The 27,778-nt window shown below is 43.1% G+C and overlaps 1 protein-coding gene across 5 annotated transcripts in view; it reads right to left on the reverse strand.

Annotated features, from left to right (window-relative positions):
* xrn1 (5'-3' exoribonuclease 1) overlaps nucleotides 1–27,778 on the reverse strand; it is a 146,185-nt gene that overhangs the window by 104,179 nt on the left and 14,228 nt on the right. For 3 of the 5 annotated variants that reach the window (XM_038817149.1, XM_038817148.1, XM_038817147.1), the window contains exons 2-10: nucleotides 23,189–23,421; nucleotides 18,773–18,870; nucleotides 14,610–14,719; nucleotides 9,660–9,770; nucleotides 5,515–5,600; nucleotides 5,126–5,213; nucleotides 2,749–2,917; nucleotides 2,566–2,633; nucleotides 439–570 (exon numbers count right to left, since the gene is read on the reverse strand). In XM_038817149.1, the coding sequence (XP_038673077.1) occupies nucleotides 439–570; nucleotides 2,566–2,633; nucleotides 2,749–2,917; nucleotides 5,126–5,213; nucleotides 5,515–5,600; nucleotides 9,660–9,770; nucleotides 14,610–14,719; nucleotides 18,773–18,870; nucleotides 23,189–23,421 (1,095 nt within the window). Of the gene's footprint in view, nucleotides 1–438; nucleotides 571–2,565; nucleotides 2,634–2,748; nucleotides 2,918–5,125; nucleotides 5,216–5,514; nucleotides 5,601–9,659; nucleotides 9,771–14,609; nucleotides 14,720–18,772; nucleotides 18,871–23,188; nucleotides 23,422–27,778 lie in introns of those variants that run through there. The other 2 variants (XM_038817150.1, XM_038817151.1) reach the window with 2 other exon arrangements.

Raw genomic sequence — 27,778 nt, forward strand, 5'->3', positions numbered from 1 at the left:
TTTAATGATCATGAAAAGATGATCATTGATAGCTCTACAACTGAGAAATGGACAGTTTTTAATGTTTAATCGATTACAGGCACCTGGTGCCTTTGAATTAAAATCAGATTATTCTACAACTCAGTGCATGAGCAATGCCTCCCTCATGCTGCATCAATTGACAGACACAACTGAACATGCCGTCAATGGAACGCCGGTTTCCATGCTGCGACTTGGAAGGGGGCAAGGGGTGGCAATACAGAGCACATCATGCCAAGTTTGAATAATATTCACAAGTGGATTAGAAAAGCTTCTGGAATTTCACTGGACAATTTGGGAGATTAGGAAGTATTGCTGAACATTCCTTTGGGAGATTAAATGGCTCTTGATAGGATAACGACTTAAAAGGCTTAACCTACAATGAGCTGAAAAAGAGTATTTGAAGAATCAGAAATGTACCTTGTTTTTCTTTTTACGTCGTTTTGCTTCCTCCGCTGCAATGCCTGCTGCCTCATTTAGGTACTTCTTACCCACTTTACTTTCAAACCACTTTAGGTCAACAAAAACCTCACTGAAATGTTCACGATCAAACTGCAAACAAATAGTTACATCATCTTTAAATCAGGAAATCAAATCAACAAAGCAATATTTAAAAAATCTGGAATGACCTCGGAAACCTTGATGAAAAACTTCTCCAATTGATATATACAAACTGAATCTATTAAGGTTCAAGCCACTCTCCAAATTGACAAGCATCGCCTGAAATTAACCCAGCTGTCTCCTCAGAATGCAGAAAGATCTGAGCCACTTTGCACAAGGTGCCAGAAAGCATACCAGTGCTTTGTTATGATTTAGTGCTTTGAAAAGGCATCGTTCACTGAAAAGGCGGGAGAATAAGACTCAATTTGAAATAATTTGTGAACTATGAACAAAAATACCCAAATAATAATCCCCGAATAAGGAGGAACAAAACCTGCACCAGGGTAATATTCATGATGTCATTCATAAAAGGCTTAAAGACGGAGCTGCTAATCCTACCAAGAGTTTAGGTTTAACCAAAAGTCATTTGCACTAAGCTACTTTGTTGTTGTAACATACTTTTGAATTTTTCATCTTATGGTACAGCACCAATCACAGCGAAGTAAGGTCCACCTTGGATGTGTAATTTCTAAAGTTCTCAATCTGAACCCCTTAACGCAAGATAGCCAAATTATATTTGGACAATCAACTTTAATTGGTCTGACATATACTAGTATGCCTTTTTGACAATGGAGGCACACAGGCTCTTGTAGCAAGTCTAAACTGTAGCTAGTGCCATATCACAGCGATGGTGGTAAAACATTCACACACATGGAATCCAATCTTGGCTACATTTTCAGAAACGGGGAGTGAAATTAAATATCAAGCAGATATCTGGTTTTCAAGCTGGAGTTCACCGATTTCCTAGGACATTCCAGATTGTCCGCAAAATAATGCTACTGCCCATGCCACCATGGCCACGTGTGAACAAATGAACCGTGGCCAGAGCCGGCTTAATGGGAGTCAGTATGCATTCCCCCACATGTACAGCTCAGAACCGTCTGGCTATCTCAGAGGAAAGTGCACATCAAGGAGCACTGAGAGCATCGCAAAGATAGTCAGGTAGATTCAGTTACCAGGGCTGGCAATGGAAAACAAGTAAGCTCAGCCTTGTTCAAGAGAAGGGAGTTTCTAAAAATAATTAACTGCTCCAGATTTAAACTTAAAGAATGGGTACCAAAAATACATCTTTGTCAAGGGTGCCATTTTTCTCAAGGCCAGCCATGTCAATGAGCAAAAATATTGTCAAAGGCCACAGCGAGGATAGATGGACTCTGATACATGCAAGTAAATACCCGTTTTATCAAAAGCATTATTAAATAATCCTTCACATACAGCACTTCCATATTGAGTGGTACTCAATTATAGTATTACAATTTAACTCTGATTACTAATCTGTTTAGAAAGGGTTCAGTCAATCAAAAAGGTTTGAGAACCGCTCATGGAGAAGTCAGAACCTTCCCTTGCAGAGATGAAAATTAGGTGGGTGGAATATCATTCTCCATTTTCTAAAGTCTGATGCAAGACGAACAAAGGCTTTGAGAACAGGTCATTTCTCACTCCACCTGCCTGGATGGGGTGAGCGAGCCAAGATTTTGTTTAAGAAAAAGGGATGGGCACACGAAGGAAAACAAATGACTCATATCCATAATCAACAAAAAGGCTTTTATCCATAACAATCTGCTTGTTAAGATTAATAGCCATCACATAACCTGCAAACACCAGTATGTTATTAGGTCAAGTAACATTTTCCAGGAACGTCAAGTTTGGAAGCACAGAAACTGTAATTATAATGCTTAATGTGCTTTCTTTAAACTCAGGACAAGCGGACTCAACCATAAGTTACACACATTTGTTGTGACACATTACTGGAACCTTAGTAACAAGGCTGTTATATTTTTGATTTACTTTTTAAACAGACCAATTCAAACATATCTTCAGGTTAAACTATGTGAATTGGAAAAACAGTCAAAACAAAAACAAATGGTGAAAACATTCCATGCTTACCTCTGACAGTTTTACTAGATACTTCTCAAAGTGTTCCAAATTCAATGTTCCACCTTCATTAATATACCCTGATCGAAAGAAAATATTTTCACAAACACTTATTTACACATTAAACAATCAAGGGTTTGAAATCATGCTCGAATAAACCAGTTTTTTCACTTGTGTTTTCTTTCATGCACTCACCTCCAAGGGTTGGCAGGACCTCAATGTAGGTCTTGTATAGCAAAGGCAATGCATCATGATTGATGTGTAAATGAGGTAGATGAGGAATAAAATCATTACCAACAAGAAACCCCATCAATATCCAGTCATCAATTATTCGTTCAAGGTCATACTCAAAGCAAATCTTGTCCTGTTAATTGAAATAAAGAACAAGTGGTTTACTTAAATATGATCAAAGTGTATTTGTGGCAGGGAAGCACAATATTGGGTTTAATCCACTGGCACATTACTACAAGTAGGGCAACTGTTAAGGTCAGACAATGTTAAAGGCTGATTATTTAGAAGACAAGATTGAATGGTCTGCCTGTCTACTATTAACCAGAGCAGTATAATCATCATTATTGATGATTTACAAAGGCAACTATAAAACTCACAACCGGCGAGTAGCAAGGTGCTGTGTGAAAACTAAATGCTTTTCCAGTAAAGAGGAGAAGGAAAATTGAATGGAGTTATCCTGTGGCTAATCTCATATCACGTAATAGTTGGCTTCCAATAGGAGTTGGGGAGAATTGAAACAGGCAGCTTCTCTTATAGTTATGAAATAGCGCATGAAGCAGCATGAAACAGGTGATGAAAAGTAATGTTGTTCAAATAGGAAAAAGCCTTCGGAAGGATGTGAAGGTATTATTGAGGGTGCACAGAAAGTAATTAGGATCTGGAACGCACTGCCTCAACAGTTTGGCGGATACAGGTTCAATCATGGTAAAGGGGAATTGGTTACTTATCTGTTAAGAGTTTGCACCATTTGCAGTCGAAAATTAATTTGAAGTAGTTTTCTTTCTCTGCCCTCACCCCACCGACCCATCCCACCTTACAACACCCCTATAGTAAAATAACAACTATGTATACGAGTTCCACAGCCAACCTTGCCGTCGACAAAATGGACTTAATAGGTTCTCGGTCAACCTAAGCCTGGTTTGTGCAACTTGTAACAGACAATCGCAGAGAAGCACTGGGAAAAACTTTGGAAGCAGTCATGAATATATGTACCGAGAAGGAATCCAAGTTCCTTTAAAATAATACATATTCTCATTTACACATTAAGTTGGCGAATAACCAATATTGTGCCGATTCTTTTTTTTTTTAAACGCATTTGATTCAAACTTGTATCAAGGTAGGTTACAGCAAATAAACACTCCGGGAAACATTCTTCCCAACAATCAACTATACAGTTTGAACATATTTTTCTCCTTTTTCACTCCCCCCCCCCCCCCCCCCCCACGACGAACAACTCCTCAAATACAGTCACAAACATCCCCTGCCTTTTTTCAAACTCCCCTGCTGAGCCCCCTTAACTCATACTTTATCTTTTCTAATCGCAGGAAGTCGTATAGGTCACCCAACCATGCTGCTACCCCCCCGGTGGTGATGCCGACCGCCACTCCAGCAAAATTCGTCGCCATGCAATCAGAGAGGCTAAGGCCAAGACATCGGCCTGCCTCCTCTCCATGTGCTCCGGCTTCTCTGAAACCCCAAATATTGCCACCAAAGGGTCCGGGTCCACTCCCTCCTCCACTATCCTGGCTAAGACCGCGAACACTCCCACCCAGAATCTTCCCAATTTTTCACAACCCCAAAACATGTGCGCATGATTCACTGGCCCCCGCCCACACCTCCCACACTCATCTGCTACGCTCTGAAAGAACCCACTCATTCTCGCCTGAGTCATATGCACCCGATGCACCACCTGAAACTGTATCAGGCTCATCCTTGCACACGAGGAGGTCCCGTTTACCCTTCGCAATGCCTCACTCCATACTCCCTAATTGATCTCCATTCCCAACTCCGTTTCCCATTTCTCCTTGGTCTTCACCACCCGCTCGCCTCCCTGCTCCCCCAGCCACTTATATATATTCCCAATTCTTCCCTCCCCTTCCACATCCGGAAGCAGCAGTCGCTCCAGCAGGGTGTATCCAGACAACCTAGGGAACCCCTTCTAGACCTTTCGTGCAAAGTCCCTAACCTGTAGATATAATGTGCTGATTCTTACTGCATCCTATCATGCAAGATATTTACTTGCATGTCCTATCTCAGTTCAGTTTTGTTCCATTATTTCTGCTATCAAGGTGTTGCTCAGAGTAAACCTGCATTAGATATTTTATAGAAACCTCTATCTGGAGGCATCAGACAGGAGCTGCAGGCACCAGAGGCTGTGCAAACTAAATTACACCAGTAAGGGACACTTCATGTACTGCCTATCTCTGACCAGTTTAACAGACTAAAAGGTAGAATGAGGGAGATTAAAGAGAAACTAATTGCTGCATTATCTCCTTTTATACCATTTATGTGGCTAAGCACTGTCTTTTTCATTTAAAAAAATCCAAATCCAAATACTGACCCGTACAGATGAAAACTCATAGTCAATATACTCTCTCATTAGGGACAGGTGCAGTAAGTGAAACGTAGTTTCTTCAACTGCAGTGATCCTGAAACAAATAAATGCAAATAGCAAATATTGGTGCATCAAAATTAACACAGTAAGAATAATTACAGCTCCTAAAATATCCAAAGATTTTCTTCTTCAGGAAGGAAAAAGTTGGATAGCCCAGGCCACAATTACACACCACTTTGTGCTTAGACTAGTATTAAACAACCTCTGGGAAGTAATTTGAACTTACAAATGAAACACTAAAGAAAAATGGGAGAAATTATGCATTTTGAGAGAGGAGTCGAATAAACTTTTATTTAAAGCCTGAAGAGTTGTATTAATTGGTACCAAGATCCTACCTTTTCTGTGATTTCCTGCCACCAAATCGAACTTCTTCCCTCAAAAGGGAAAAATTTGGTTCATGGCTTGTTAATCCAAGCATAATCTTTAGTAAACACAAATATCAGTCATTTATTTGTACAACAAGAGTGAATCACTTTTTTTTCTTTAAAGCTACTTGTAACCATGATGAAAACCCTTATCCTGATCTGTGAAATTGTGAAAACATATTATATTTGGGCAGCACGGTAGCATGGTGGTTAGCATAAATGCTTCACAGCTCCAGGGTCCCAGGTTCGGTTCCCGGCTGGGTCACCGTCTGTGCGGAGTCTGCACGTCCTCCCAGTGTGTGCGTGGGTTTCCTCCGGGTGCTCCGGTTTCCTCCCACAGTCCAAAGATGTGCGGGTTAGGTGGATTGGCCATGCTAAAATTGCCCGTAGTGTCCTAAAAAGTAAGGTTGGGGGGGGTTGGGTAACGGGTATGGGGTGGATATGTGGGTTTGAGTAGGGTGATCATTGCTCGGCACAACATCGAGGGCCGAAGGGCCTGTTCTGTGCTGTACTGTTCTATGTTCTATATTAAAATAAAATATCTTTACGAGATCTTGCACATTACGAAGAGACAGGTACTATGATTTTGTATTTCTTATAAAATAAAAGCTATTCAAGTCTTGAAATGTCGTATTAATAGTACAATATTAATATATTGATTTTGAAGTTGCAAAGTGACAGCAGTACACCAACTTTATCACCTACTGACCCAGTCATGTTATTGTGGGTAGGTACCAACTGACACTTATTTCTACAGCTATCAGCTGAGGAACATAGAACATAGAACAGTACAGCACAGAACAGGCCCTTCGGCCCACGATGTTGTGCCGAGCAATGATCACCCTACTCAAACCCACGTATCCACCCTATACCCGTAACCCAACCCACCCAAGGAGTGATAGCAATCCCCAATTTGGGAGAAGCTAATGCTACAAGGAAGTCTGCTCAGAAAATTTAACAGTCTAGCTAAATTTCCTGCAGCAAAATACCAATAACAGTAATTCTCAATTTATCTTATAGCTATCACAACTTAGAAAGAGTTATTCATAATATACTAATTTAGAAAAGAAGTGAAAAATTGCTCAATAGTTTCAATAAGTTCATTTTTTTTAAGTAATATTTTATTACGGTATTTGAAATTTTTTCTAACGGTAACAAAAACAATGACGTAAACATGGTAAATAAACATCCATGGGGGGGGGGGGGGGGGGGGCCTCAGCCCAATCTTCACACACCTCATACGTACAGCAATCCGCCTCCCCACCCCCAACCCCTATACTGCATCTACTGACAGATTTAATTTTCCCCGAGAAAGTCGACGAACGGCTGCCACCTCCGGGTGAACCCTAACATTGACCCTCTTAAGGCAAACTTTATTTTCTCAAGACTGAGAAACCCAGCCATGTCACTAATCCAGGTCTCTACACTCGGGGGCTTAAAGTCCCTCCACATTAATAAGATCCGGCTCCGGGCTACCAGGGAGGCAAAGGCCAGGACGTCGGCCTCTTTCGCCCCCTGAACTCCCGGATCTTCCGACACTCCAAAGAACGTGTCCTCCGGACTCGTCACCACCTGTGTTTTTAGCACCGTGGACATTGCCTTAGCAAAACCCTGCCAAAACCCTCTAAGCTTCGGGCATGCCCAAAACATGTGGACATGATTTGCTGGGCTTCCCACGCACCTCGTACACCTGCCCTCTACCCCGAAAAACTTGCTCATCCTAGCTACTGTCATGTGTGCCCGGTGGACTACCTTAAATTGTATCAGGCTAAGCTGGCGCATGATGAGAAGGTATGAACCCTGCTTAGAGCATCTGCCCATAGACCCGCCTCTATCTCTCCTCCTAGCTCATCCTCCCACTTGCCCGTAAGCTACTCCACCGGAGTTTCCTCCTCCTCCGAAAGCTCCTTGTAAATAACCGATACCTTCCCCTCTCCCACCCAGGTGCTGGAAACTACTCTATCCTGTATTCCCCATGGCGAGAGTAGCAGAAAGGCCAGCACCTGTTTTCTCAGGAAGTCGCGCACCTGCAAATACCTAAAACCATTCCCTGCGTCAATTTAAATTTATCCTCCAAAGCTTTCAAGTTGGGAAAACTCCCACCTATAAATAGATCCCCCATCCTTCTAATTCCTGCCCTCTGCCAACTCCGGAACCCGCCATCTAGCCTACCCGGTACAAACCTGTGGTCGTTATAAATCGGGGTCCAAATCAATGCTCCCTCCACTCTCTTAGATCTCCTCCACTGGCTCCAGGTCCTCAGAGCCGCCACTACCATCGGACTTGTGGAGTATCCGGCTGGCCGACTAGCCATCACTCTTTTTAGGCCAGCCTCGTGCTCACGCCCTCCACTTCCTTGAGTAACCACTCAGGCTGTCGCCATTCCCGACCTCCCATTATTCCCCTAGTAACAGTTCCTTCCCGTCAACAAAGCAGCTTCCTCTCCCTCCCCCCGAAAGCAACATCACTAAAAACCCAATACCCCAAGTCAAGCTCCAGCTTAACACTTATCCACTCCCCACTGCGCTTCAGAGTCAGCTGACCCCTGGCGCCAAGCAGTCTGTCTTCCTATTGTACTCTCCTCTCTCCCCAACACGAATAAACATTTTAAAAGCATCACATTCCCTAGTAAACAAACAACATAAAAAAAGTGAAGAAACAATCACTTTAGAAAAATAGTCACCCAAAAAGCAGAACTAAATTCAAAGCCTATCCCCCCGTCTAACAAGGTCCCTACAAGACAGATCAACCTTTAACCATCCACACAGCCCATTATTTTACATGGAGCTACTTAATTTTTTACAATCCAGCACCACAAATTGCTGCCACAGTACTTCTCCAAGGCTTAAGTGTCTTTTAATTCGCCTCTAGCTTCATTTCTTTAATAAAGATCCACTGATCCGTCTGACGTTTCAAAATAGAAGTCCCGTTCCTCATGTGTGACCCACAGGCGGGCTGGGTACAGCATCCCGAACTTCACCCCCTTCTTAAAGAGGGTTGTTTTTGCCCATTGAACCCAGCTCGCATCTTGGCCAAATCCACTCCAGGTCCTGATAAATGCGCAACTCAGTTCTCCCACATGCTGCTCCGTTCTTTCTTGGCCCACCGCAAAACCTGATCCTTGTCCATGAAACAGTGAAAATGAACCACCGTGGCCCTCGGCGGTTCGTTCGCTCTGGGCTTGCTTGCGAGAACTCTGTGCGCTCTTGTCCAATTCCCGGGGCCGAAGGAATGCCCCAGCCCCCATCAACTTCTCCAACATGTCCGTCACATAGGCCCTCGCATCCGGTCCCTCACTGCCTTCACGGAGGCCAACAATTCTGAGATTCTGCCTCCTGGACCTATTCTCAAGTCCTCCAGCATTCTTTTCTGGCGCTCGTTCACCATCCCCACCTTGCTTTCCAGCACATTATATACTCCTCGTGCTCGGACAACTTTTGTTCGACCTCCTGGATCGCTCTCCCGTGGGTTTCCTGATTCTGAACGTCTTGATCAATCGAAGCCTTAAATTGGGTCCAGCGTGTCCTTCTTCAGCGTGGCGAAGCAATCCTCAAAAAACTTCACCAGCTGCTCCGTCGACCACTGTGCCATCTTCCCACGTCCCTTGCCCTCCGCCATGCTGTCCCATGTTACCAGCTCTGCTCGTGTCTCCCTTATAGGACTTTGTCATCTCACACTGCCACTTCTGGTCCAATTCTCCATACACCGGAGGGGGATTTCTCCTTACTGTCTCACTCTTCACTGCTTTATCCCATAAAATCCGGGGGGGAAAAATGGGGGGAAAAGGTCCAAAAGTCTGTTACAGGCGGGACTATCAAATGTGTGACCTACCCCTCCATGGCCGCCACCAGAAGTCCCAATAGTTCATTTATAATAAACAAATAGGTGTGTAAACCAAATCTGGCATTTGGAAGGTTTTTCACAAAGTGCCATAGACTCAAGTTACCCAAGATCAAGAGTAAAATTCAGATCAATTGGTTAAAGAGTACGGGCGGGGCGGGGGGAAATAGAGACACCAAATATTTTTTTCCTCTAAAATAATAATAATAATAATAATAATATGTACACATTAGTGGATTTTAAAAAATCCTCTGAAAGGATTACATAATACATACCAAATCAGCATCCAGTCCATACAAACAGTGCCTTGTATTGGGATCATGATCAGGTTTTGTTGTTTCAGCTCTAATAAATTCCATGATTTTGTGTTCTCCCTCTCCTGGGGTCTAGCAACAAAATAAAAAGATATTACAATACAGAAACATGTACTTAAACAAACAGTCACATACTGTAATACTATTTGTTATTGTCACTCGGTGTGGGAAAGAAAAACTGCTGACTAAACTACAACAGCTTAACTACCAAAGACTGAGCTGAGTGTCACAGAATGTTCCATCTCTTCTAGATCCAAATTGACTGATAAGGTAAGTAAGCATTGAGCACAAAAATCTGAAATACTAAATATGCATTAGCACCTAATTACATTTTAATGATTGGAGATTAATGCTTTATACAAAATATAGCAAATAAATATATTTCTAACTACAAATTTGCATAAAATACACAAACAAATCAACCACACAAATGTATATTACATAGGCAACACAGTTGGTGCAAGAGTATGAGTTTCCTGAGGCAAACTTTCAGCCTTGAACACCCCAACCCACCTCCCCAAATCCCCACAATGAACTTTTGAAAATGAATATTGTGCATTAGTAGGGACAGAAATTCTGCATTTAGAATTACAGATTTATTTTACATGAAAAAGGTGATACCGATTGCACGTTCTCACCATTTTACACTTTTCATAGTATATGTACATCACAATGAAGAAGGGAGGTAGGCGATGGCGCAGTGGTGTTTTCACTGGACTAGTAATCCAGCGACCCTCGGTAATGCTCTTGGGAACCTTGGCTCAAATCCCACCATAGCAGATGGTGAAATGTGCATTCAATATATGGAATTAAAAGTCTAATGATGTCCATGAAACCATTGTCCAAATGTCATAAAAACCCATCTGCTTCACTAATGTCCTTTTGGGAAAGAAGTCTGATACTGTTACCCAGACGGGCCTACATGTGACTCCAGGCCCACAGCAACATGGCTGGCTCTTAACTGCCCTCAGTTCAAGGGTAATTAGGGATGGGCAATAAATGCTGGCCCAGTCAGCGATGCCCACATCCCATGAATGAATATTTTTAAATGCCTCACACGATGTAATAGTCTTCTCACAACAGTTATAAGATGATTTTGTGCTGAATTTACATAATCAACAGTCATTACAATAGAGTGGAGCAGTTTAAATTACATTACTTGATATTATTTATTGGTTCACAACTTTGGAATTTATAAAACTGTCACATAAACAGAATGAGGAACAGAATATGAAATTCTGGAAAGACTACAATTTAAATACAGGTAGAGTACCTTTTATCCATAAATCCAAAAACTGAACAATCCAAAAATCACACATTTTGTTTTAAGAGAGAGACGGTGGAAGGGAAGGGGGAGAGAGAAGCGAGGGAGGTGGGGTGTGGGGAGGAGAGAAGAGAGAGCCTTACGCAGTCCCAAGTTCTCAGTCACTCACCACCCCACACGTGAGTGGGTGAATGTGCAAGTGAGTGAGCATTCTGAGACTGGGAGTGAGTCAGGCATGCGCACAATGACTCTGATAATTTTTATTAATTGCTCTTTCTTAATTTATTGCATTTTATTCATCTCCAAGATGTGGGCATCGCTGCCTAGGCCAGTATTTTGTTGCCCATCCCTAGTTACCCTTCAGGAGGTGGTGGTGAGCTGCTTTCTTTAACTACTGCAGTCGCTGAGGTGCACTTATACCCACAGTGCTGTTCGGGAGAGAATTCTAGGATTTTGAACCAGCAACAGTGAAGAAACAGCGACATATTTCCAAGTCAGGATGGTGAGTGACTTGGAGCAAAACTTCCAGGTGGTGGCATTTCCAGATATTTGCTGCTCTTGTCCTTCTAGTTGGTAGCGGTCATGAGTTTGGAAGGTGCTGCCTTAAGGAACTTTGCAGAGTTCTTGCAGTGCATCTTGGAGACGGAATACATGGCTGCTACTGTTCGTCAGTGGAGAGACTGAATGTTGGAAGGGTTAGCAATCAAGTGGGCTGCTTTATCCTGGATAGCGTTGAGCTTCGTGTTATTGGAGCTGCACCCATCCAGTTAAGTGAAGACTATTCCATTACACTCCAGCAAAGGAAGGCTAAGGGATTGATTAAGGGGGAAATAGAGTACGAGAGTAAACTCGAGGGAGCATAAAAACTGACCGTAAAACTTTCTATAGGTGCGTGAAGAAAAAAAGATTGAAGAAGACAAATGTAGGTCCCTTACAGCCTGAAACAGGAGAATTTATACTGGGGAATAAAGAAATGGCTCAGCAACTAAATACATACTTTGGTTCTACCTTCACAAACAATGACACAATATACTAGAAATGGTGGGGAATGAAGGGTTTAGCGAGAGTGAGGAACTGAAGGAGATCAATATCAATAGAGAAATGGTGTTGGGGACTGAAGGCTGATAATCCCCAGGGCCTGATAATCCATATAATAAAAGATTATTATTACACCCCAGAGTACTTAAGGAAATGGCTCTAGAAATAGTGAATGCATTGGAGGTATTCTTCCAAGATTCTAAAGACTCTGGAACAGTTCCTACAGATTGGAGGGTAGCTAATGTAACTGGACTATAATATCCTGTTTTTTCTCTACCCCCATTTTAAAAAAAATGGGGGTCAAGAAAAAACAGGATATTATAGTCCAGTAAGCTGGATGGCAGTAGTGGGAGAATTCTAGAATCCATTATCAAAGATTTTAGAGTAGCGCACTTATAAAACAGTGGCAGGATCAGACAGAGTTAGCAGGGATTTATGAAGGAGAAATCATGCTTGACAAATTTACTGGAATTCTTCGAGTATGTAACCAGTAGGATTGATGAGAGGAAGCCAGTGGCTTAGTTTATTTGGACTTTCAGAAAGCTTTCGACAAAGTCCAGAATAAGAGATTAGCATGTAAAATTAAAGCGCATGGGATTAAGGAAAGTGCATGGAGATGGAGAGAAAACTGGTTGGCAGACAGGAAACAAAGAGTAGGAATTAACTGCCCTTTTTAAAAATGGCAGGCAGTGACTTTTGGGGTATCGCAGGGATCAGTGCTGGGATCCCAGCTACTTACAATATACATTAATGACTTAAATGAAGGAAAAAAATGTTAATATCTCCAAATTTTGCAGATGACACCAAGTTGGGTGGACGGATGAGCTGTGAGGAGGATGCAGAGACCCTTCAGTGTGACTTTGACAAGTTAGTGAGTGGGCAAATGAATGACGGATGCAGTGCCATTTGGATAAATGCCAGGTCATCCACTTTGGTAGCAAAAACAGGACGGCAGACTATTATCTGAATGGCCATAAATTAGGAGAGAGGAATGTGCACCAGGTGCTGAAGGCAAGCATGCACATGCAGATGGTAAAGAAGGCAAATGGTATCTTGGCCTTCATAGCAAGAGGATTCGAGTACAGGAGCAGGGATGCCTAGCTACAATTATACAGGACCATGGCGAGGCCACACCTAGAATATTGTGTGCAGTTTTGGTCTCCCTGTCTAAAGAAGGATATTTTTGCTCTAGAGGGAGTGCAGAGAAGGCTTACCAGACTGATTCCTGGGATGGTATGAAGACAGATTGAGTCAGTTGGGATTAAATTCACTGGAGTTCGGAAGAATGAGGGGGGGGAAACCTCATGGAAACCTATAAAATTCTCACAAGGCGAGACAGGATAGATGCAAGAAGAATGTTCCTGATGGTGGGGGTGTCCAGAACCAGGGTGTCAGTTTGAGGATACGGGGTAGACCATTTAGAACAGGGATGAGGAGAAATTGTCACCCAAAGAGTAGTGACCGAGTGGAATCCGTTACCACAGGAAGTAGTCGAGGCCAAAACTGTGTGTTTTCAAGAAGTAGTTAGATGTAACACTTGGGGCAAAGAGGATCAAAGGATATGCGGGTGGGGATGGAATCAGGCTACTGAGTCGGATGATAAGCCATGATCATACTGAATAGCGGAACAGGCTTGAAGGCCCGAATGGCTTCCTCCTGCACCTATTCTCTATATTTCTATGACTTGTGCATTGTAGATGGTGGACAGGCTTTGGGTGGGTGGGTGTGTGTGTGTGTGTCAGTCAGGAGGTGAGTTACTCAACACAGGATTCCACTTTGACCAACTGCTCTGGTAGCCAGAAATTATTTTACTGATTAGCCCAATTCAGTTTCTGGACAATGGTATCCGTGGTACCCCTCCCTCCCTTTACTTTTGTTGATATTTAAATATGTGCAAATAATGTGCCAAATGCCATCTTTCTGAAATTTGCTCATTGGCCCAAGGCCCGAGTGAGAGAAAAATAAATGCGAACATGTCTCCTGTCCTGCCCGAAAGGGACAAACCCACTTTAATCTATAACTAGCCCAAGCTTCAGCTATTGTAATGTACATATGCGGTTTTGGAAAACTTAATATTTTGGATAAACAATACTCAACCTGTACATGAAAATAGACATGTGTACGTCAGTATTAGCGGAACTAGAACTTTCATTCTCACTGCTGAAGCCCGTTTGTTTACTGTAGTATCACGATGAGTTTGTTCAGTTTCTTGCACCCCTCCCCCCGACCCAAACTGTGCCACTCTAGGTGACCAGCTAGTTTGCCAGGTTGTTGCACCAGTCCTGTACATGGGTTAAAATCTGTTCAAACTTGTAAACAGGATTCCAATTGCTAACAAATGTGGAACAAATTGAAGTCCCAAGGGCATTGTTGCAACAGTAACAAGTAAATGAACAGCACACATTTTCTTTCCCAGTATAATTTTCAACACCATATTTTCTGATTGCTGATGTTTTTTAAGACAAGTTACCCTCTGGCATGATTCCTTTAGAAATTAAGGTTTAATAGTCTACTCTCATGCCAATTTAACAAGTTTTTTTTCTCCATTCACTGGAAGTTTCAAGTTTGAGGAAAAAGAGACAGTTTTGGGCTAGTTAATATTTAATTACCTCATGACCTGACAAGTACACAGCCACACCTTCCCAGGATTTCTCAGTTGAAATCTTCAAGTTTATAAAATATTTTAGCTGTTCATGTAATCTGGCCATGAAAGCAGTACCTAAAACAGAACATAGAAAATTATGAAAAATCCTATTTTGACCAAACAAGCACAGAACAAAAATAGTCCCAAAACTGCCTCTGTCTTCTAATGAGGGTGGAGTTTTCAAAATCATTCCAGTGACCCTTATTCACAAAACCAGTACAGGAAAAGCAGTGGAGAATTTTTTTTTAAAGTTGGAGGCATGAAGGGAACAAACAAATTGAGTCTTGGTATCTATATGTGCTCAACATGAAAAAATATTTTTGATGCAACTGAAGTAGCCGAGATGACCTTATCTCAGCTTGATCCACTCTAAGCAGACAACTGTGATAGTGGCACGTATCTGACAAATACATACAATTTGCACATCTACCTACCCATGTTTTTAAACCTAATCTGGTAGAGTGGCTCATTACGTCAGAAATATGCACCTCCCAGATCTTTTATTTGCAGCGTGTCATTCCAGCACTCTGAAGTAGTGTTAACATCAACTGCAAGTTAACTGTTAATTATTAATGATAATCAATGAAGAACCCAACAGTAGAATTCTACTTTCATCGTGAACTGTGTTGACTAATTAGGATTATTGCACTGATCATAAACTGACATATGAACATTTGATGCACCAATACTACAGCAAACACTCGGTTTAGGCTGTCCCACACCCCCCTTCAATGTATATTTCATTACCCAACTGAAGGTTTCGGGCTCACAAAATACTTTTAAAGTTCATTCTTTTATAGCAGTTCATTTTTAGGCTTAAAAGTTTCAATAAACTACTTCCAAATGCACTATAATTACATTATAAGGAAGTTTTAAGAATCCTAAAGTGACACCAAACATGCAGACTTAAAAATCCAAGCCATGGGAAAAGAATGTCAGTCCCTGACTGAGCAACATCTAACACCATCACTGAAAATGAATTGTAGTGCTTCCTTCATGTCTTTTCAAGTCAATGCAAGATTCCTTTTGCAAATACCATAAATATTATGGTAGATGATGAAGCTTTGTTATTCACTGCCTATTTTCACCTTCCTTGCACTGCTTGACTTGGCCCCTGCCTCAGATCATCTGCTGCTAAACATGCCTTTGTTACCACTAGATTCAAATATTCCAACACACTTCTTCTGGCTTGTCTCCCACATTCCACCCTCTGTAAATTTGAGGTCATCCAAAACTCTGCTGTCCAGGCCACAACTCACAAGTCCCATTTCCCTTGTTCATTTGACTCCCAGTCAAGCAATATCTCAATTGTTAAATTCTAATCCTGGTGTTCAAATCCCTCCATTGTTTTGCCCCGACTCTCCAGTGTTCTCCAATCCCACAACCCTCAGATATATCTGCATTCCTCTAATTTTGACCTATTGAGCATTCTCAATTCCAATTGCTCCACCATGGGTGGCTGTGTCTTCAATCGGATACACCCCAATTCCTGGAATTCAATCCCGAAATCTCTCTGCCTCTCACCTTCCTCCTGCAGGACATTCCTTAACAGATACCTCATTGACCGTGCTTTTGGCCTTCCGATTTAGTAATTATTTATGTAGCTCAGGGTCATGCTCAAATTTTGTAATGGTTTAAAAAGAAATGTCGTTGCAGAAAACAAAACTAAAGTCAAAATCAAATACTGCAGATGCTGGAAATCTGAAATAAAGGCAAGAAATGCTGGAAATACTCAGCAAGTCTGGCTGCATCTGCTGGGAGAGAAGCAGCATTAACGTGTCAGGTAGAGAACTTTTGGAAACATTAAAACTGTTTCTCATTCCACAGAGGCAGCAGGGTAGCATGGTGGTTAGCATAAATGCTTCACAGCTCCAGGGTCCCATGTTCGATTCCCGGCTGGGTCACTGTCTGTGTGGAGTCTGCACGTCCTCCCCCTATGTGCGTGGGTTTCCTCCGGGTGCTCCGGTTTCCTCCCACAGTCCAAAGATGTGCAGGTTAGGTGGATTGGCCATGCTAAATTGCCCGTAGTGTCCTAATAAAAAAGTAAGGTTAAGGGGGGGGGGGGGTTGTTGGGTTACGGGTATAGGGTGGATACGTGGATTTGAGTAGGGTGATCATGGCTCGGCACAACATTGAGGGCCGAAGGGCCTGTTCTGTGCTGTACTGTTAAAAAAAAAGATCCTGCCAGGAATCCAAGTGTTTCTGATTTCAAACTTAGTTGCAAAATCTACAGTACTTACATTTTGACCTTTAAACTTTAAAGGTTACAAAATGTTGCATATTAGTTGGAAACTCTTAATACCCAGTTAGTTAGGTCTCCCCACTCCCCAAACTGTGTGAAGCATTTAGAAAACGCTGCAGCATTTGTGCTGAAACCAATATCATATCATAAGAGTTAAAAATCAAGAAGCCAAATTCTACTTGTAAAGTAACACATTATTCGAGCACCCACAACTCATGAATAACTATCAAAAACGTCATTCATTACTATTGGGCGGCCAACGTGTCAATGGCGTGTCAATGGGTGATGGGGGGGGGGGGGGAAGAATGGAGATGGCGTCATGTAGAGGTACGAGCCTGGGTGCCTTGGCAACGGCGCCGTTGCCGCTCTCTCCTAAGAGGTATACCATGAGCCCGGTGGCGGCGGCGACCCTAAGAATCTGGGGACAGTGGAGACGGCATAGGGGGGGAAGGGGGGAAACAAGGGGCTCGATGGAGGCTCCATTGGGTGGAAATCATCGGTTCATCCCGGGGAACAATGATGGGGGATTTAGGGGGTGGCAAAGGGTGGGCATCAGTAGATTGAGGGACCTGTTTATTGGCAGGAGGTTTGTGGGCCTGGGGGAACTGGAAGATAAATTTGGGCTCCCCCAAGGGAACATGTTCAGATAGTTGCAGGTAAAGGCGTTTGCTAGGCGACAGGTAGAGGAGTTACCTTTGCTGCCCTCGCGGGGGGAGATGGACAGAGTGCTTTCGGGGGTGTGGGTCGGAGAGGGGAAGGTGTCTGACATCTATAAGGTAATGCAGGAGGTGGAGTCGTCGTCAGTGGAGGAGCTGAAGGCTAAATGGGAGGGGGAACTTGGGGAGCAGATAGAGGACGGGACTTGGGCGGATGCCTTGGAGAGAGTCAACTCTTCCTCTTCATGTGCGAGGCTTAGTCTCATCTCAAGGAGCTGCACCGGGCCCACATGTCCGGGACTAGGATGAGTAGGTTCTTTGGGGGTGAGGACAGGTGCACCAGGTGTTCGGGGAGTCCAGCGAATCATGCCCATATGTTCTGGGCATGCCCGGCACTGGAAGAATTCTGGAAGGGGGTAGCGGAGACGGTGTCGAGGGTGGTTGGATCCAGGGTCAAACCAGTGTGGGGAGGATCTTGCTGCAGTGGAAGGATGCGAGGCCCTCAAGTGTGGAGACCTGGATCAGTGACATGGCGGGATTTATAAAATTGGAGAGGGTCAAATTTGCCCTGAGAGGATCAATACAAGGGTTCTATAAACGGTGGGTTTTGGGGGGGAGGTTCCTTATTATAGTTTCTATATTTTTTCTCTATGGTTATGTAACTTAATATTGTGTTAATTTAAGTTGTTGTTAATATGTTGTGTTGTTCATTGAGGAGGGGCGAATGTTTATGATTGCTTTCATTTTTGTTGGTATTTTATTATGGTTCGATGTTGTATAAATTCAAAATTTTTCAATAAAAATTATTTTTTTTTAAAAACGTCATTCATTTTTATGCGAGCTGTGACACTGTTGGTGGACTTTGATACTAAAGTAAAGCATCAATTCAAACTCAAAATACTCATCAATTCATATCAGGACAGGAAAATCATAACAATATTTATCTTCCTATACCTAGAAGTACAAAAGACAACTGTTGTGTCTGTCCTGATGTCTCTGATGTGATCAGAAACTCTGTCCGTGGGGAAACAAATCCAGTAAATATTTTTAGCACTACAAAAGATAGGCACGAGGTTGCCAAATTTCCAGAATCAGGTTAATAGATATTAAAAAGATTTGAAAATATCTGACTTGCAGGAAATACACTTATGCCACTATCCTATCCAATATTCTGTAATTTGTAATAGACATATATAGTTTGAAGAAAAAGTGGTTAGAACTGGGCATTACCTGGGGTAATACAGTTGGAGTCAAATCTGGACTCTGTTGGAAGGATTTCTCCTTTCTCTAACGCTTTTTTAATTTTCTCTTCTGCTTCCTTTGCTGATCTACATTTAAGAAAATTGTTATGATGCCATGAATCATATGGAGCAGAAAATAGAAACATTCATAAATGAGGGGGGGAAAAGACCCACTAGTGATTATCGATAACTGGCATGCTCCCCCTCCTCCATTAATTAACATGGATGGGGGAAGAACTAGAAGGGAGGTTTGTGTGTGTCCAGCACCCACCAATTACACAAAGATAATTTGTCATACTGGTTTCTTTTTCTGATCTCAATAACCTGCCTCACTCAATGATAGCAGTCAGTTTTACTTCCTGCTTCCTAACCCATGGGCACCGGAGCCACTTTGCTGGTTCTTACAGCTCTTGACCATGCAAATGTCCGCACCTGTCCCCTTTCACTGCTCCCACCATACCTTCCATCTTGTCCACTCCTGCCACACTGCACCACTTATATGCCCGCACACCTTCTGATCCTCCACATATCCACTCCTGAAAATAATTAATTTCACCACATTCCCCACCATGATCCATCCAATATCACAATTTTTTTAAATGTAGCTTTCATTGAGTACACAAGGCCTAGTTGCTGGGTCCCCCCTCTCCAGGGAACGGGGGCTGACACTTGTGAGCATATTTGTGTTAGTCGCACTAGACAGTTCGATGTTACTTTATCAGCCCCAGCAAAGGCCACAATCATAAATGCATCTATTGTGCCTTTCTAAATCGTGCCTTTTTGAATCATACCTTATAACCCTCTTCTATTAGCCATGGATTCAACAAACTTCAACTGCCATTCTGAATCTTCAGGACATCAGAACAGTCTTCAATTAACACACAGCAAAACTGAAGTCCACCTCGCAGCAGTTCAACTTGTCTCCAGACATTCTGTTGTCCTAGATTCTACATTACTCATACAGCACCAAATTGTAGGGACAATTTCAGATCTTTGGCTGTGCCAAGCAGAACACTACTGTTCCAAAGACGTACCCTTTCCCCAATGACCCACAGGGCAGTCACAGACTTTTGGCTGCCTTCTTCATTGCAGCCCTTTTCCTAATCATAGCTTCTTTCTCTGCTGCTCTTAGCTTAACTGGGCCCTGTCACTGTTCCTTACCTGGGACTTCCTTTTTGGGGCCTCACCTGCCTCCTCTCCCGTTTTGGGACTGTTCCCTGTCCGCTGCCTGGGACACTTGTTGGTGATGGTGTATCGCACCAAGTCACCTGACCTGGCTTTTTACACTGTTTCTTTTTCTCTCTTTATGTGCAGGCACACTGGGCCCGAAGAACTTTTAATTATGGAACTGTGCCCATGCGAATGTCCAAGGTCCGTCAGTAGTAGAAGTTCCCGGCCTCCAAGACCAACAAGTATAGCTTTTGCAACAATCTGCAAACACTTCATCTCTGCAAAACCATACTTCTGTTGTTCGTGTGTGCCCTGCTTAACGATAAGCTTCAATGTATACGTACAATGGAAATTTGTCCTGTAGCTACACCTTCTCACCCCTGGTGGTATATATTACCTTAATTTTGCACTTCCCAGCTTGTGAAGAACTCCACAGAGTCCAACAGATAAATACTGCACAAGGCCCTTTGGCTCATCAAATCTGCACCTGTTCTTTATTTTTCTCAGAACAATCCAGTTGTTCCACTCTCCAATTCTTGCTTTGCATCCCAGCTTTTTTTAAAAAAAACTTTTAAAATTATAAATCCATACACAAATGAAAATGTTGTACAAGGCAAGGTCAGAATGACTTTACAATAGAGACTGCATTGCATCTGTGCAATGGACCAAATGATCCCTCCAACAACATTGCGACTGTAGAGTGCATTTGTTCTCGACATGCTGCATATAATGATCAACTTATTAAATTGGTGCAAGGTGAAAGTTCCATGGAAAACATAAAATCCCATAAATTTCCAATTCTTTCAATTACCGTCTGTACTGCTGAGATAATTAAAAATTTTACAGGTAACAGACCTTTCTAGTAACTGAAGGCCCGAAGTTTATTCCGTGACAGTTGTACAAGATTTTTTTAAGCTGCATTAAATTTGCAAGCAGTTTAGTAGGCTCTGACCAGCAGGTGGTACTGTATTATTCTTTTTCCTCTCAAATCATTCAAAATACAACTTTTACATTTGTCACTTTCTTCTCCATAAGTAAATCTTCCAACACCTAAAGTGAGGCTTTTAAACAAACCATCTTTATAACATTTTTCATGATAATCATTTATCTCTACACCCGTTAAAGTTTTCAGTTAAAAGTCTCAATCTCTCAAAAGCATGGGTTTGGGATTTGAAATCTTTACCCTGAACTATGACTCGGAAGTAAACGCAAATTGCGCATTTCGAGTATCAGTTGGATTCTCAATTTCCCCGAGGTTCATTTGTACCATTCAATGGCTAAATTGGGTTAAATATTTCTCCGGCTATTATCAGTTTCTTGAGCTGTTTTTCCCTAAATTATGTGGCACCAAACCGGTTGCAAGTCTCCCAGCCCACTCTCCCTGGCGAGATCAGGTTTTTGTCCAGAAACGGCAAGGAGCTGATTAGAACTCATTCGCATCAATTTCAACCTTATGAGCAAGTTTGAAGTAGAATGCTGCAGCCTCCGAGGATGCTCAACTTTCCCACCCATCCAGATCAGCCGAAAGTCCTGCTGGCCCGAATCAATCACTACTGATCCCTAAAAGGGTGTCGAGGGGGGGTCTTTAAACCCTCACCCAGCATGTCAAATTCAATGATTGGTCAGATGAAGGCACTAGATGCGACAAAGGCTATGTATGGACCCTGATAACATTTCCAATTGTTTGTGTTCCCCCAGGACCACTCTGCTTCAGTTCTCTTTACAGCCATGGTGTAAACATGGAAAGGAAAAAGAGTAAATTCCTGAGTTCAGAGTGAATGCATTGGGCAGCACAGTGGTTAGCACTGTTGCTTCACAGCACCAGGGTCCCAGGTTCCCGGCTTGGGTCACTGTCTGCGCAGAGTCTGCACGTTCTCCCCGTGACGGCGTGGGTTTCCTCCAGGTGCTCCGATTTCCTCCCACATTCCAAAGATATGTGGGTTAGGTGGATTGGCCATGCTAAATTGCCCTTAGTGTCCAAGACAGTGAATTGGACATTCTGAATTCTCCCTCTGTGTACCCGAACAGGTGCCAGAATGTGGCGACTAGGGGCTTTTCACAGTAACTTCATTGCAGTGTTAATGAAAGCCTACTTGTGACTATAAAGATTATTATTAAATTCATATCAATGCTGCATTTGACAGATAGTGGCATCGATAAGCCACACCGAAAGTCAATCAATTGGATTCAGGACAAAATAACCTCCACTGGTTCATGTCATGCCTAGCAAAAAGAAAGATGGTTGTGGTATTGGAGGCCAATCATCTCACCCCAGTGAATGCCACTTTACATTTATCACCCCAAACATGAATCTTGTCCAGCTCTTCTTGCATCCAAGCATGGACTGCATCAGTATCTGAGGCATCACAAATGGTACTGAACACTTATGCAATTGTCACTTTCCCACTTCTGACCTTATGATGGAGGGACGGTCTTAAATGAAACTGAAGATGGTTGGGCCTTGGGCAGCACGTGGCACAGTGGTTAGCACTCAGCCTATGGCGCTGGGGACCCGGGTTAGAGTCCCGGCTCTGGGTCACTGTCCGTGTGGAGTTTGCACACTTTCCCTGTGTCTGCGTGGGTTTCACGCCCACGACCCAAAGATATGCAGGATAGGTGTATTGGCCATGCTAAATTGCCCCTTAATTGAAAAAAATAATTGGGCACTCTAAATTTAATTTAAAAAAGATGGTTGGGCCGAGGACACTTCCCAAAGGAATTCTTCCAGTGATGTTCTGGGACTGAATTGATTAGCATCCAAATTAATCAAACAAAGTCCTCAGGACTTTTGACATTCAAATGGCAATGGCTGTATTCCCCCCACCAAGCAATTCTGATGAAGGTCATGACCTGGAACATTGACTTGGTTTCTCACTTCACAGATGATGAGAGACCTGCTCAGTATTTCCAACATTTTTGTTTTTTATGTCAGATTTCCAGCACGGCCAAAGTTTTGCTTCTGGATATCTTTCCTGAAGTTTCTCCTTTCCTGAAAGCATGAATTAACTCCTTACTGGATACAATTTGACAGTGCTGTTTATTGTCTAGTGCCAAATACAAGTGACCAAGAATTGGTACCCATTACAGTGAATGAAGGCAGCCTTTGTGACCACAAGAGGCATCACATCTGAACCCTATTGTTGTCCTCAGTGTTCACAGGCATTTCTTTAGAACTGGATATTAGCTGGGAGGAAAATCTCTAAAGTGTCTTGACCATTTTTAACAGCTTTCTTACCTAAAACGTCTGCCACGTTGTTGATTCATTTTTGCTCTTGGAGCCACACCATCAACTGCCATGAAGAAGATCTTCTTTGGCTTAATGATGCGAAATAATACTTCCACATAGTGGAAAATATCAGCAATTATTTTTTCCTCAGAGATTCGAAAGTGCACATCTTCATCATTTGGGTGAGAACATTGATGGATAATTCCATTCATATCCAGATAGAGATTGTCAAATTCCGGAATCTGTAAAATTGAATGCAGAAAACAGCGTGATGAGCATGCAGGACAGGACTAACAATCATAATTAACTAAAGTTTCCCCATTTCAAACTGACAACACGCTATTCCACAGATTTTTAATAAAAGTATACGGTGATTTTTAAAAAAATTAATAAATTGTTATCCTCATAGTGCAGGACTAGAATATATGTGCGTGACTGCCTGAGCCCCTCCCACACAGCTCACAAGTATCCTCCATGTCTTCAAATAACCGGCACATCTTCGACTTCGTCAGGTGTGCTCTATGTACTACTATTAGCTGTATCAACCCCAGCCTCGTACATGAGGTTGAGGCATTCACCTCCGCAGCACCTCACACCACAACCCCTCCTCCAGCGCCATCCTCTGCTGCTCCTCAAGGCCTTAAACCATTCCCAGGACGCCATATCCTACTCCAAAATCCTCCCATAGATTGCCGAGATGACTCCGCCCTCCAACCCCATCACCGACAGCGACCCCTCCAACAAGGAGGGTGGTGCCACCGGAAAAGTCAGAAAAAGCTCGAAATCTCGCCTGCATTTACCCGAAAACCTCCCTCCTCGAGATCCCAAACATCTCCCCCAAACTCGCAAACCGCCCTTCTTGAAATAGGTCTTTCATTTCCATCGCCCCCATCCCCGAAACCTAGCATCCGTCCTTGCTGGCTCAAACCCATGGTTCCCTCGGATCGGCATCAACTTCGACCACAACCCTAACCTAAAGTGCTGCTGAAATTACTTCCATATTTTCAACGCGGTCACACCAACGGACTCCCCGAGTATTTCCCAAGGGCAAACAGGAACGGTAACGTTACCAGAGCCCACAACCTCAACCCCTTTCAAGAGCCTGCCTCCATCCTCACCCTCAAAACTTCCAGCTCCCTGCTCCAGCCCCGCACCTCCAGATTCACCACACAGTACTAATCAGGTTTGGAAAGGCCAGACACCCTGGCTGGCACCATCTCTGAAGCACCGTCCTCCTAATCTTTGCCACTTTACCTGCCCACAAAAACGCCGAAATCCACCCCCATAAAAAACGTTTTCAGCAAAACGATCGGTAGACACGGAAATAAAAATTTAAACCGCGGCAAAATGTTCATCTTAACCATGTGCACCCAGCCTGCCAACAATAGTGAAAGACTGTCCCATCTGAATAAATCCACTTTGACCATAGCCACCAGGCTCGTAAAAATCAATTTATGGAGCTAGACAAAATCCCACACCACCTGCACTCCCAAGTACCTGAAGTGTGTATTTGTTACCCAAAATGGCAACCCCCCAAACGCTACCCAAAATGGCAACCCCCCAAACCTACTCCTGCCCCGGGAGAAGACACCACAATACACTCACTTCTTGCCTGAAAAGCCACAAATCTCCTAAGCAGTCCCCTTATATTCCCCACCGAAGAACCCAGGTTGGAGATATACATCAGATCATCAGCATACAGACACCCAATGCTCTCCGCCACACTATCCCCTTTCATTTATCGGAGCACCTAAGTGCTATGGCTAAGGGCTCTATTGCCAGTGCAAACAGGAGGGAGACATGGGGCACCCCTGCCTCGTTCCCCTACATAACGGAGAATACCCCAAATTTACCTCATTCATGCTCACGCTAGTCTTCGGTTATACAGCAATTTAACACATGCCATAAACTTGGGCCCCATCCCAAATCTCTCTAACACCACAATGAAATAGCTCCACTCCACATGATCAAATGCCTTCTTTGCATCCAGCGTCACCGCCACCCCGGCTCTCTCCCTTCTGCCGAAGAAAGCACCCCACTCAACAGACGCCACACATTCAACAACGCCACACATTCAACGACAACTGCCTACCCTTTTCAGAAGGATTAAAGAAAACAGAATTCAACTGGATTAAAAGTACCACCCAAAGAGTAAGTAGATTATAACAATTAAACAAAGGTCATGTATCATTAAAGTACTTGCTGTCTAATATTCCCATCAATAAACATCCGCTTATTGAGCAAAATCACATAGCCAGCTTTCCACAACTCATGGTATGAGGATAATATACACCCAGCTCAGCCACAAAAAGTAGAAAGGCCGAGGTTGAAATACTGACTGATTGTGTTGTGTTAGCCAATTTTAGCCAATCAGGCAATATGCGAGACATAATTGACCTCTGCACTCTGGGTTTAAAGGAGCAGAAAACAGTTCCTGGCTGAATAGCTTGTCAAAAATCACCGCTTATGCTAATCTGAAGAGTGGTCAATTGAAGAACATATTAAAAGCGATCACTATGTCCGAATCCCTTGTCTGTCAATGCCTTGCAGAATTGAAGCGAAGAAATAAAAAGCAAGACAATTTCCCAATTTTAAAATATCATCAAAACAGAACTCTTACCGGCAACAATAGAGGTTAAAAAAATAAACCGTGGCAATAGTACCAGATATAAGCTAAATATGTACAGATAACCATTGGTGTATATTTTGGAACTTCACCAATTATGTTACTAAGTTTCACCCTGATAGTTTAGATCCAGCTCACTTGAGTGTTGCATGCTGACAATATCTTCAACAAATATGCAATAAAGACAAAGAATATACTGTGCAAAGAGGGAAGAAAGCCAGAGTGTGATCCTACTCTGTTATATTTTTTTAAAAACACCTTGGGTAACATTTTGTTAACAGTTAGGGGCTGTTTAGCTCACTGGGCTAAATTGCTGGCTTTGAAAGCAGACCAAGGCAGGCCAGCAGCACGGTTCGATTCCCGTAACAGCCTTCCCGAACAGGCGCTGGAATGTGGCGACTAGGGGCTTTTCACAGCAACTTCATTTGAAGCCTACTCGTGACAATAAGTGATTTTCATTTGGGGCTGGTTTAGCTCACTGGGCTAAATCGCTGGCTTTGAAAGCAGACCAAGCAAGCCAGCAGCCCGGTTCGATTCCCGTAACAGCCTTCACGAACAGGCACTGGAATGTGGCGACTAGGGGCTTTTCACAGTAACTTCATTTGAAGCCTATGCGTGACAATAAGTGATTTTCATTTGGGGCTGGTTTAGCTCACTGGGCTAAATCGCTGGCTTTTAAAGCAGACCAAGCAGCACGGTTCGATTCCCGTACAAGCCTCCCCGGACAGGCGCCGGAATATGGCGACTAGGGGCTTTTCACAGTAACTTCATTGAAGCCTACTCGTGACAATAAGCGATTTTCATTTTTTCATTTCAGCATTGTGACCTGGATTGTAGTGAAACCAGAAAGTAGGGGGAAGACAGGTGGATTTGCAGATGAGATCAGAACTCTTGTGTAATTAAGTCTACATCTAGGCCAGGTGGAATGTTTTGCAAGTTTGCAGCAGGATGGTGCAAAAGATGTTGGCTTGGAAGACTGAATCAGAAGGCAACAGAAATTCTGTTCCTCCCATTGAAGCATCGTGCTTGAGCAACACCTACTTTCTTTGCCCCGCCATTACCTCCCTAAACCTAAATCTTCAAGGCGGTTCTGAAAACCTACCTCAAGTGACTAACCAAAGCAAATATCTCCTTTTTGGCTCAGCATCAAATTTGTCTGATTCTTATCAAGCCCCCCTGGGATGTTTCGCTACCTTGAAGACATAAATTGAATATCTCTTCCATTCTGAAACCAGCTATCTTCGACATCATAGTTAGTTATTTATTAATTTACAAGATATGGGTGGTGCCGGCTAGAACAGCATTTATTGCTCATCTCAAAACGGCCCTCAGGGCTGTACGGTGATTCAGTGGCTAGCACTGCTGCCTCAAGGCACCGAGTATCCAGGTTCAATGGAGTTTGCACATTGTCCTCGTGTCTGCGTGGGTCTCACCCCCACAACCCAAAGATGTGCAGGGTAGGTGGATTGGCCACGCTAAATTGCCCCTTAATTGGAAAAAAATAATTGGGTACTCAATTTATTTTTTAAAAAATATTTAATTGCCCTTAAAGGTGGCGGTGAGCTACGTTCTTTAACTACTGCAGTCCCGGGGGTGTTGGTACATCCACAGTGCTGTTCGGGAGGGAATTCCCAAATTTTGACCCAACGACAGTGAAGGAATAGCGATATATTTCCAAGTCTGATGGTGGAGATAACCTCCAGATGGTGGCGACAGTATTTATATGGCTAGTCCAGAGGTTCTGCTAGACCCCCAGGATTTTGATAGCGAGGAATTCAGCCATGGTTCTGCTATTCAATGCCACAGGCAATGGTTAGATCCTCCTACGCTAGAGATGGTCGGGGTGGGGGGCTGTTAGGTGGTGAGTTCTCGCCTTTGATGTGCTTTGGTAGCAACAGTATTTATATGGCTAGTCCAGGGGTTCTAATCAATGGTAACCCCAAGGATGGTGATAGGGATTCAGTCATGGTAAT

This window comes from Scyliorhinus canicula, chromosome 13 (genome assembly GCF_902713615.1).
Source record: "Scyliorhinus canicula chromosome 13, sScyCan1.1, whole genome shotgun sequence".
NCBI classification, from domain to species: Eukaryota; Metazoa; Chordata; class Chondrichthyes; order Carcharhiniformes; family Scyliorhinidae; genus Scyliorhinus; species Scyliorhinus canicula.